Here is a 12,613-nt window from a genome sequence, read left to right as displayed (position 1 = left end):
CTGGCTTCACTTTGCTCTTCATCCAGCCCAATTTCACCAGTCCTTTAATATGGTCACTTTCCTGTCAAAATGCCATCATCTCCCTCAAACCTTTTTCTCTTGTTTACAATCCTAGCAAAATCCTGGCAACAACTAAACCCTACCACGTGCCCCTGCCTGCACTTCAGCAGCTAAGTCTTGCTGCAGAAAATCATACATCTGTGACTGGTTTCATTTAAAATTCATGATCAAAAACCTCAAACAGGCACAGAAAACTGCCAAACAATCAAAGATCTCTTCCCAACTCCCCAAGATAATGATTTAAAGTGTTTTTTGCCTTCTCAACCTCTACCCATAGAGCACACTCTTACTATAGTCTCAGTCAATTCCTTAACCTCTGACTTCTTTAAAAATACAAGAAGCCCTTAGATATGAAGTCTTGTCTTCCCACCACTAAAACGCCTGTAGGCAACTGCGGCCATCTGCACCTGCCTTCCCTTTCAATGTCGTGGAGGAAAGGACCAACCCTTTTTCAAAGACCAGTCCTCCCTTGCATTCCAATTCACATCTCCTCTTGCCTTCTCAAGGACGGACTTTGCTTGATGTGGTCATTCACTTTTCTTTTCCTAGAATCATCAATGTAGGCAATATAACTGAGTGGCTAAATGCATGCAGTTCAAATGTCTAGGTTCACATCCTGATAGCTACATATTAACTATGTGACCTTGGACTAGTAATTTCTCCAACCCCAGTTTCTTTACATGAAAAGGTAATTTATACATCCATCGTAGGATTATTTTAATCCACATCCAAGCACAGTGGTTGACACTAAGTGTTCAGTAAATATTAACTACCATTAGTATCATCAACATAATCTTTTTTCTCTATTGGATCATTCCCAATCATTTTTAAACATGTTCTAGTACCTTCCATCTTACAAAATAAAAAAGGAACTTCATTTGACTCCACAGTCCCAGTTTCTTTCCTATTTCACTTTCAAGAGTATTCATCTACACATATTCTCTCCACTTCTTCACATTCCATTTTCCCTCTCCAACTTACTACTCTCTAACTTCTGCCCCCACTCCTCTAAAATGGCTTGCCAAAACCACCCATGATGTCGACATTGCCAAGGTCAAATGACACTTCTAACCTCATCTACACTTCAACAGTGTTCAACACTGTCCATTATACCCTCCTCCCCGAAACATTCCTCTCTTTCTTTTGTGACGCCACACTCTCTGGTCCTCCTACCTCTCCATCCTTTTTTTCCTTCCTACTGCTCTTTCTCTACCATACCTCAAAATGTTGGAGTTCCTTAGGGCTCAGGTCTGGACTCTCATTTTCTTTCTATATGATTTTATCTATTCAGTGCTCAACATGGCAGCCTGAGTGATCAGTTCTTTAAAGTGTAAGATCATGGCATTCCTCTCCTCATAATCATCTAGTGGCTTCCCATTTTACTCAGCCAAAGTCCTTATAGAGACCTTCAAGGCTCTGTATGCTCTGCACAGCCTTTCTCTACTCTGGCCTCATCTCTCACTCACCACAACCTCCGCCCCCCACCCCCTTCCACACAGCCTCTTTGTGGTCCCTAGCATAGGCAGTCATGCTTCTGCCTCAGAGCTTTGTTCTTGCAGTTCCCTCTGCCTGGGATGCTCTTCCTCTAGATAATTGCATGGCTTACTTCCTCACTTCTTCCAGGAATTCACTCAAAGAACATCTCAGTGAGGCCTCCTCTGATCATCCCATCTACAATTCATCCCCATTACCCTATATCACATATCCTGCTTCCTTTTTCTCCTTAATAGTTACAATCATATAATATATATTTTATGTATTAATCTTGTTTACAGTCTATTTCCCCATTATAAAGTAAGTTCCATGAGGGCAGGGATTTTGTCTGTTAACCTACTCCCTACTCCCCAAGATAATGATTTAAACTGTTTTCTGCCTTTTCAGCCTCTACCTCTGGAGCACACCTATGTACCTGGAACCTATGTACCTGGGTATCTCTAACATGTCTACCACATAGTAAGCACTCTTGTTTAGTAAATAATGAATCCCCAAGGTTTTCTTAATTGCTGTTGGTGTCTTTCAGATTTAAATCTCCAACGCATTCCTCTAATCTCTAACTCCTAAATGCATTCCTTCCCTCACATCCAGCATGTCCTATCAATTCTATCTCCTACATGTGTCTCAAATCCATTTACTTCTCTCAAATGCCACCACGTTTGTCTAAGCACTACTATTTCACACCTGGATCACTGCAGGAAATCTATATCTGGTCTCTAAACTGTTCTTGAACCTTTCCAACTCTATCTCCACATAGCAGCAATAATTTCCTTCTTAAAGCAAATTGAACCGAATCAAATGAAAAATCAAATCACCTCCTGCTTAAGCCTAAGAGGCTTCTCAACATATTCCTTTCTCATCCTTTAGGTCACAAATGAAGTGACATCACAAAGATGTCTTCCCTGACCTACTTACCTAAAGGAAGTTTCCCATTGCCCCCCAACTCCCTCCTGTCCCTGCATCAATCTATCACCAACCCTGTATGTTTTCCTTTAAAGTACTTACCACAATTTATTATTATTTTACTTAGTTTACTTGTTCTTTATAGTCTCAGTAGACTAAACTCCATGAAAATAAAGGACTTGTCTTCTGATTCAACAACATAAGGCTAACACTAAGCATAGTGCCTGGCATATAGCTAACATATTTGCTGAGAGAATGAAGGCAAGAATCAATCAATCTAGAAAGTGCAGTAAAAGTGTAATGAAAAACATGGAATGTGTGAGGTATACAGGACAGTAGTCAAGACTGCGGGCACTGGAGTAAGACTATCTGGTTTCATATGCCATATCTCTGTCACTTAATAGCAGCAAAACCTTAGGCCGGTCACACCACTATGACCACTATATCACAATTTCTTCATCTGTAAAATGGAATCAGTAACAGTACCTATCCTTCTAGAGATACTGTAAGATTTAATAGAGCAAATGCATATAAAGTGCCTAGCATAGTACCTGCACATAATAAACAATAGACATCAGCTGCCATTTACATCCCACAAGGAGTAACTTTAAGACATAGCTGATAGAGTTATTTCTAACTAGATGAACTACACTGAACATCTTAATAACAATTAAAGTCATTAGGAATGTCTGCTTTCTGGCTATTAAGCCAAATATTCCCTTTAGTCCATATATTAGTCTAAATAATAAGATGCTTCTTAGGGGCCCTCTGAAAATAAAGGATGACTCTGCCTTTAAAGAGTTTGTCATCTGGAAGAAGAAACAAATATAAATATGAAATGTTTCATGAAATCAATATTCCATGTGATTATTGTCCACTTTATGTTTACAATGGTACTTTAATAATGCTCATTATTTTAAACACGTAACAGACGAATAACTTCCACTTGTGCATTTACTTTATATATATCTGCTTACAAATAAGCCTCTTCATTTTACCCATGAGGGAATTCACATTTACAGAGTTTACACGCCTTGCCCAAGGTCACAGAGACCATCACTGAAAGACATTAATTTCTATTTTGAATTCCTCTAAGATGAAGTTAGACAGCTTCTTACACTGCCATGCAAATGTAATTGCTATTTTATAAAGGCTTACTAACAATCTGGATAGCAATACTTCCACACATCTAAAACTAACTGGCCCGTTGTGGTTTTGTAGAGTAAATTTACAGGTGGTTTTAATTTTCTTGTTTGCACTTGTATATTTTACAAGTTCTACAATAAACGTGTGTTACTTTCAGAACTAAAAAATGACAATTACTTTTTTTTTAAATTCTTACCATACAAGCTTGACTTAGCCGATACTCCATAGTTAGTACTTCTTGCAAGGTCTTTGAAGACCCCTCCATGAGTTGCCTTAGTGTGATCTTCAGAGATGTTGGAGACATTTTATTAATTACCTTTTGGGGGAAAAAATGTACTACTGTTAGTCCAATAGTTCCTTTATTGTCTATAATAAATGAGCAGAGTATCTATGTAAACAATATTAAAAAATGCAAAAATCTCATAAAAGATTATACCCTAGCTTAATCCTGCCAAAGCACCAAACAGAAGTTTTCTAATCTGCTACAAAAACGAAACATCATTCCACAAGTGAAATAAATTCTGTACCTGTGACTAAATAAAATAAATCCATATTTGTAGTCTGCCTAGCATAAATTATGCCAACTAGTTAAGCAAACAGCAATTACACTTAAATAAAATCAATACACACCTTACAAACCAATCATATTCATGGAGTGAAGGAAATAATGCATACAGTGGTCCACTTCCGAGACAAAGTGCCTTGAATCGGCATAGGTCAGCCAACTACAGAAGAAACAGGATATACTAGGCCCCTGCTTGGACAGCCAAAGGCTGCTTGTCAGCCTCCCCCTTCATCCCCTTTCCCCCCACTTAGCTGCCCTCACCCAAACCAAAGAAATTTAGTCTAGATAAAAGCTTACTAGTCTGCAAAATAGCTCACTTTGTTTGTTCTTACTATCCTGCCCAGCTACTTAGGTTATAAGTCAAATACTTGAAGAGCCCCTGAGCTAACTAGGATTGTAGTGCATTGTGGGCTGCAACAAAATGCAGCAAGACAACCCCCAAAAAACACCTAAAGCCACTGCCTAACACTCAACAGGTGACGTCCAGGACGACTATGACCCTGTAGCATTCAGCCTATAAGGAACCAGGGGAGGGACCTGTGCACTAGGGGGTAAGTTGCTTATTAAAACTGTGCCCGGTGTGCCTGCACGCCAGACACCCGATCTTGCAAGATCGTCATTAGAAGTCTCGCTTTCGCTATTGTCTGGGTCTCTGAGTCCATTCTGTGGGTTTGGACGGGTGAATTGTTTCTCACAACCTGGTGGCCCATATGGCTATCTCTGTGCCTGTATGGAGTTAAGACTCCAGCCGAGAAGGGAGACGCAACCCACTTGATTTATGTGGCCTGCTCTGGATGTCTTGGCTCCCTACAGAAGCCACAAACCCGAGACTTATTCAGGAGGCAGCGGAGGTGACACAGGGAGAAATGCAGGCACCATGGCAACCAGCCAACTTTGTGCATGATTCAAGGTAGAAAAGTTGGACTATGAGCCCTGCCTTGGTGGTGGGGCATTTTCAGAGAACCCGGGGTGTGCAAGAAACCTCCAGTAAGTGGCGCTGAGTACACAGGGAAAATCTCAGACACAGAGACTAACTGAAAATGTGAAACAGGAATTCTAGGCCTAGAGAACAAAGGAAAGCGGGAACTAAAAAGACCCCCTGACATTCTCCCAGATAGTCCCTTGGGGAGAATGCTGCAGGTGTGAATGGATAATCCTCAAACCAGGAACAAGGAAAAGCAAAAAAATGATACAGTATTGCTGTTTTATCTGGCCCAAAAAGCCCATGTCAGCCTTCGGTCTTTTGGCCTAAGTTTGGCTCAGATGAGGATTGGGTGTGCCAAGCTTTAATTTTCTACGTGAATGATAAAACCCATCCTCACAAGAGGATGTGGGTTATGTTCTTTGTTGGATTAGTGAATGAACCCCCTGTTCCCCCTTAAAGAGGAAGAGCAAAGAGCCCTCACCCAATGAAAAGCCCTAGGATCCCCTAACACGCTTGCCCCTCCCCCAAACATCTCACAAGGTAGAGGACAGAGAGATCAGGGGGCAACAGGAAGATTGGAGAAAGAGAAATCTGGGGGTCATAAAGGAGCTAAACCCAATGCTCCTTAAATCCTTATCCAAACTTGAGGAAAGAATTAGAACAATGTAAGGAGGACATTGAGAATTTCCCTATTTCTTCTGAACAGTAGACATCTAATATGTACTCTCTTAGAAAAGTCCCTATGGGACAGGGAGGAGTTGGGTTTGTGAACGCGCCTCTAACAAGTACTGAGGTTAGGAATTTTAAAAAGGAAATGAGGCCATTCTTGGAAGATCCCCTCAGTTTAGCAAAGCAGCTAGATCAATTTTTAGGACCCAATTTTTATACTTGGGCTGAGATGACATCAATCATGAATATCCTGTTTACTGGGGAAGAGAGGGGATTAATTATAAGGGCAGCCATAACCATCTGGGAAAGAAAGCATCCTCCCGGGTAAGAAGTCCTGCTAACTGAGCAGAAATTCCCAAATGCAAATCCTGGATGGGATAACAATAAAGAGATCGGGCCCACATGCAGGACCTAAGGGAACTAATAATTACAGGGATTAAAAAGTCCACTCCTCCGTCATAAAACGTCTCAAAAGCATTTGAGATTCAACAGCAAAAAAGAGGAGACTCCCTCTGTGTTGCTGCAGAGGCTCAGGGATCAAATGAGAAAATATTCAGGATTAAATCCAGAGGACCCAGTAGGGCAAGGCCTTTAATTTTAAAGGTTAATTTTCTGACTAAAAGTTGGCCTGATATTACTAAGAAACTGCAAAACGTTAATAGATGGAATGAAAAACCAATTAAGGAATTACTAAGGGAAGCTCAGAAGGTTTTTTAAGAAGGGAGAAAATACAAAGAAAGGAAATCGGAAAGATAAAGGGGAGGAAACAGCAAATGTAGAGGGCCAGAAAAAGAGGTAAGCTGGTGACCCTGAAAGCAAGGGAAAGCCCGGTACACAGCTGTGTGTGGGGGAGCTACTGGACTAAGCAGCCAAGACAGGGAAGGCAGTGTAAGGCAGTGTAAGACACTGTGCAGGTGCACTGGGTGCCCAGAGAAAAAGAGTCAGAACTGTCTGTCAGACATGGGGGAGCCAGGGCACAGCAAGGCTCAGCTCATGCCCAGAGAGGGAAAGAAGAAACTGAGTGTGAGGGAAAAAGGAAATAAGGGATGACAGAGACAGATAAAAGAAGAAAATGAGCGAGAGAGAGACTGGAAAAGACAAAGATCAAAGAGAGACACAGGTGAGACTGGGGAGAGAAATAATGTAAAAGGAAGAAAGTACAAGAGGAGGTGAGAGAATGTGGAGAGGTTGGCAGGGCTGGGGGAAGGTTCTAGAGGCTCAAGCAACAAGGAGGTGCAGGGAAAGGGTGCAATGTGGCCACTGAGGAGGGACAGAGCCCGGGAACTAGGCGATGCAAGTGAGAAAGGGATGTGGAGGAAAGTTTAGGATCAGGAGTAGTGGGTTGCATATGGCAAAGACTAGATGGCTGTTTGTCAGAAGGTGGTAGAAAGGCTTCAGGTTATGGAAGGGTAAATGGATGAAATGACCATTAAGGTTTTGTTGCTGTTTTACTGAGAGGCTGTAAGTCCACCAGGGGCAGCTGTCAGTAAGGCTGCAGAAGGTCTGGGGGGCTACATAAATTAGATTAGAGGGTTGTAAACTCAAATGACTATAGGGCCAGTAAATGATAAGAAGGAGGGCTGCAGGGCTGTGTGGGGACTGTGGCTAACTGAAGAGGGCACACTCTGTTAAAGGGGCCACAGCTGCTCGGCTGTGATGCCAAATTGTCTGCTTTGTCAGAGGCCAGAATTCTAACTTTTTATGTAAAATGGGATTTTTAAATGCCGGTTATCAGTTCAAAAAACCTAAAAACCCAATACAGGCAAAAGAGGATGCCAGTTTGCAATCCCTGAAGTCGACAGAGCTCTTGCTGGGGAGAAGTCTGCCAAGACGCTTTAGGTGGGATATATAAAAGTTCTGTTTCCCAGAGCTTGGCTGGGCCTGGGGGAGGATCCTTGAAGCTGAGGAGGAGGAAAAGCCACTAAGTCCCCTCCCAGAGCAGGACAAAGGGGAGACCCTTTGCAGTTGCTGGGTCACCAGCAAGGGTGGTGTGGAATACAAACTGCAGCTCTCGGCCTGCCAGGGAGAGGAATGGTGTCTTCAAAGCAGAGAGAGAGGAAGTGAGGGTGGAGCTGGGGATGCTTTTACTAATGAAAGTGCTCCTCGGGAAAGGTGCCATAGGCTGTTAGTTCTTCAAACCAGCAGCTCTCGGCCCAGTGCCAGACCCAGCAGGGCCTGATCAAAGGTACCCTGGGAAGTCAGCTGATCAGTCCCTTGCCTCCCCAAGTTCCTTCTGGGGGCAATGGGCCCTGGGAAAGTGCCTAATCTAACTCCAGCCTGTAATTCCAGCACTTTCTGAGGCTGAGGCAGGTGGATCACCTGAGGTCAAGAGTTCAAGACCAGCCTGGCCAACACGGCGAAACCCTGTCTCTACTAAAACTACAAAAATCAGCTGGGTGTGGTGGCACGTGCCTGTAATCCCAGTTACTTGGGAGGCTGAGTTAGAAGAATAGCTTGAACCCAGGAGCTGGAGGTTGCAGTGAGTCGAGATCACACTGCAATCCAGCCTGAGCGACGGAGCGAGATTTTGTCTAACAACAACAACAAAAACAGACTACTGGAAAAAGACCTCCTGGGTTAAGGCCATATTTAGGCAGGACTACTAACCTTTCTACTATGAAAACCAATGACCAATTTTTTAAGAATTATATACTCGACATATCCTCCACCCTGTCATCCCTTAGGTTAAAAAAACTTCTAACTTGAACCCTGCCTCTTGAGTTCACAGTTAGCCACTTCCAGTCTGGCGACTTGTTGCTAAATAAAACCTGGAAAGAAGACATGCTCCACCCAAGCTGGGAAAGTCCGTATCAAGTCCTCCTGATCACTAAAACAGCCATAGGAACAGCTCAACAGGGGTGAGCACATTACACTCGGGTCAAGAGACTGGTAAAAGAACCCCCAAAAGAAAGGAAAAAGGGTGAATGGGGAGTGTATAAATCACCTAAGAAAGCCTTAAAGCTAACTCTAAGGAAAACCTAAAAGGAAGCTAGGAGCAGGCTCCATCACTGGGGATGGATACAGTTAGGATTAATCCTAACACAAGGGGTGAAAGGAAACCTAAGTACTGGATAGAGCCCAATACTAGGGGTGAAAAGTAGGAAACATCTAATCAAACTAATAGTCAACATAACTAAAACCTCCACCCCCAACCCCCAAACTATAAAATTTAATGCCTGTCAAGTCTTACCTTGCGGGAATTTATGGAACCAAAGGCAGTTGTCACAAGCAGACAAATATCTATGTCCTAAAACAGACCGCTATTGGACCCTCTCAAAAAAGCCCTGTGCTAGCTGGAATCAAGTCTGGTGGACCACACAATATTAAGGCCAGCTGAGTCATTCTTCCGAAAACAAACCCTTAAAGAATAAAAGATAAGGGCTCTATGCTACTTAGCTGTAAAAATTTAAAATGCAATCCTATATTAATTACCATAAACAACCCAGCTACTCTAGACCAGGAACCCTGGAGGTATAAATTAGGAATAAATATCTCAGGAAGGGATTCCGTGGGACGGTTAGCTCTTAGACAAATCACCAACTTCACCCCAAGCCCACCTAGAATTACCAGAACTCCTGGTCTCACTACTTCCTTTAACCTACCAGACAATGACCCTAAAAGAGTAAAAATAATTAAGACAACTAACTTAAGGCAAACTTTAAAAATTAAAAATATGGGGATGTAACTGCCTGGGTTGAATGGGTCAAATTTTCAGTACTAGCATGCTCAACAGTTACACATGCTCTGCTGGGCGGCCTCAAGCACAGGTAGTTCCGTTTCCCCTAAAATGGGATACCAATCCCAAAGGAATACATTGCATGTTGGCTCTGTAACAGGATAGGGATGCATGGCGCAATGAGACTGGAAAAGTTTATTATTGCTCTTTCCTACCTTGCAAAGCTCAAATCCTAGAGCAATCCCTTCTTTCTCCATAGGGAACATAAACCACTCCTCTTGCCTCTCTAGACAGGGGGCAGAGTTCAGTAAGTCGGTATGAAAACTCTCAACTTGTACCCACATCCTAAATGTTACTGGTAAGTCAAACAAAGGCAACTACTCAGCTCTTCATATACCCCAGGCTAATGTCTGGTGGTATTATGGGAAAGGGAACCTTCGTAGCCTGTTACCGTCCATTTGGACTGGGACTTGTACCTTAGTTCACTTGGCCATTCCATTCACATTGGCATTCCATAAAATCTCCAAGAATCCACGTGGCCACTGAATTTGGAGAAATCTAATGAATTATTTTAATTCTAACATTTATATTAACTCAATAGGAGTCCCTAAAAGAGTACCTAATACATTTAAGAACTAAAGGATACAAAAATAAATGCAGAAATGGAACAAATAGGAGTAGAAAGATAAAAAGGAGAGAATTGAAGGAAACAACATATACCATGGTCCATTTCCAAAACAAAGTGCCCTGAATCGGCTTAGGTCAGCAAACCACAGAAGAAACAGGATACACCAGGCCCCTGCTTGGATAGCTGATGTCTGCTTGTCGGCCTCCCACTTCCTCCACCACTTTGTTTCCCTCACCCGAACCAAGTTAAGTTTAGTCTAAAATAAAATTTTATTAGTCTGCAAGATAGCTCACTTTGTCTGTTCTTCTCAGCCTGCCCAGCAACTTAGGTCATAAATCAAATACTTGAAGAGCCCCTGAGCTAACTAGAATTGCAGTGCATTGTGGGCTGCAACTAAATGCAGCAAGACAACCCTAAAAACACACCTAAAGCCCTAACAATCAATAGGTGACGTCCGGGAAGACTGTGATCCTACTACAGTAGTTAGCCTATAAGGAATCGGGGGAGGGTCCTGTGCACCAGGGGATAAATTGCTTGTTAAAACCGTGCTGGGTGTGCCTGCATACCAGACACACAATCTTGCAAGACCGTCATTAAAAGTCTCACTTTCACTATTGTCCAGGTCTCTAAGTCCATTCTGTGGGTTTGGATGAGTGAGTTTGTTTCTCAAACAGAGGATGTTTTATTTGTTTCTCAAACAGAGGATATTTTATTTTACAATGTAAAGAAGATGAAAGAGTAGAAATAGAGTAGCTCTTTCCTACTCTGTGACTCCAGAGAAGTGTCTTAACTATAGTCTTCACCTAAAAATAAATCTACTCACCTTGGAAAGAGAGAAAACAATTCAAGATAGCATACAGCACTCTTCTATAGCATTTAAGTATTTAATAAAATAAAAATTACAGACCTGACTTGTTGGCTACAATGCTATGTCACTCCTTTTGAATTTAAATGTGCTATCACTAGTTCCAAGACGTATCTATGATGGTGACTTCAACAGCTGCTGCAAGAGGTTATTACATGCTATGTACATATGATGACTGTGCTTTCCTTTATAATTGCAACAGATACTTTTCAAGTTTATTGTTGAATGATTATGTCAAAGGTTTAGACTTTACCTGAGTTCAAGAATTCCCTACTTCAAGATTCTGTATTCTTTGCAGCATCCTTAATTCTGGCAACCAGATTCAAGAAAGAGTAAATGGATAGGACAGTATCTTACACAGCAGTTGCCAGAGCTTTAAACAGATGACTGCTGTACAGGAAAAGTTCAAGGAAAATCAGTATCCTACCTACAGTCACAGTGCTGCTAAAGATAAAAGATGAGAAGGAAAGAAAAATGATTAAGGGCATTGATAAAACTGGTTCTTCATGGAACTCAATCTTTGCCCTAGGTGCTTTATGAACATTATCTCATTTAATGCCCCTGACTACAGTGTACTCCACTGGCCTTTCTGGTTGCAGGGCATCCATGACAGTCTGCACAGTGTGCTAACAGGCCCCACCCCTTCCATAGGCAAGCAGAAGACACTGAATCCATTTTGCTGACAAAATCACTAGTTTTCTTTAGCAGGGAACAATACCCCTATTACCTTAGGTGAAAACCTGGAAGAACTTCACTGACAATGCTAAAAGGTGTGTTTAAGGGAGTGACATGACCACTTTCTGGCTTCATCTGCAAGGTCAATGAAGCTCCAATACCCTTTCTAACAGTGCTGCCAGGTGCAAGTACACAACTGTTCCTCAGCACTACCATTATGGTTTACTGCTTATGGTTTCCATTTCTTGGTTTGGCACTTTATATGTAACCTGGATTTCTCAAAACACAAAAATCTGTCTTTTGCTATATTTCCTCCGTTGGTTATCAATTAATTTCATAAGAAAGGCCACACAGGGCCCATTTATCTGTGCTTGTTTCATACACACACACACACACAAATAGGAAGAAAACCTTCTTTTAAAAGCTCTGTTCGTTCAGAGATTTCATAAAATTCTAATTAAGGATCCTTACAGTTTGTAAACAACTCTTAGTATGCTGGCAATTTAGCAGAGGCTTCGGGTTTGGACTCTACGGTCAAAGAGCACTGGGTTAGAATCCTAGGCTTCACCACCTTCTAGATGACTGACCACAGTATCCTCATTTGTAAAACAGGGATAATAATACTGCCAACCTCATAAAAATGATATGGCAGTGCATGACAGTGCACTGAAACCAGGCAAAACAGGGACGAGAAGAAATATTTATTAAACACATTTCCCTTAGCTATCATGAGGATACTTTAACATGTTCAATCACAATTTGGGAAAGGGCATGGCAGCATACAAATTTTACAGATGAGGAAACCTGGCTATGATACTGATAGGGACAGGAGGCACAGAAATTCTGGGAAGGGGTGGGTCCCCCCGTAAGGGCCCCACCCTCAAGCGTGAAACCATGGCCCAAAGTGAGAATACACATTCCCGTTTTTCTGCTCGAATGTTGCCTCTTCCAGAATCACCCTTGGCCTGCCCCGGCCCCCATCCAGTTCCCATAAAAACCTCAGTCAG

The 12,613-nt window shown here is 42.2% G+C and overlaps 1 protein-coding gene across 2 annotated transcripts in view; it reads right to left on the bottom strand.

Annotated features, from left to right (window-relative positions):
• The window catches only part of HIBCH (3-hydroxyisobutyryl-CoA hydrolase), a 117,433-nt gene that overhangs the window by 4,821 nt on the left and 99,999 nt on the right, over positions 1 to 12,613 (bottom strand). The window contains exons 11-12 of one of the 2 annotated variants that reach the window (XM_033230852.1): positions 9,654 to 9,722; positions 3,800 to 3,919 (exon numbers count right to left, since the gene is read on the bottom strand). In XM_033230852.1, the coding sequence (XP_033086743.1) occupies positions 3,800 to 3,919; positions 9,654 to 9,722 (189 nt within the window). The remainder of the gene's footprint in view (positions 1 to 3,799; positions 3,920 to 9,653; positions 9,723 to 12,613) is intronic. The other variant, XM_033230851.1, reaches the window with a different exon arrangement.

This window comes from Trachypithecus francoisi, unplaced genomic scaffold (assembly GCF_009764315.1).
Source record: "Trachypithecus francoisi isolate TF-2019V2 unplaced genomic scaffold, Tfra_2.0 Lachesis_group13, whole genome shotgun sequence".
NCBI lineage: Eukaryota > Metazoa > Chordata > Mammalia > Primates > Cercopithecidae > Trachypithecus > Trachypithecus francoisi.
This window is presented reverse-complemented; position numbering and strand designations above follow the sequence as displayed.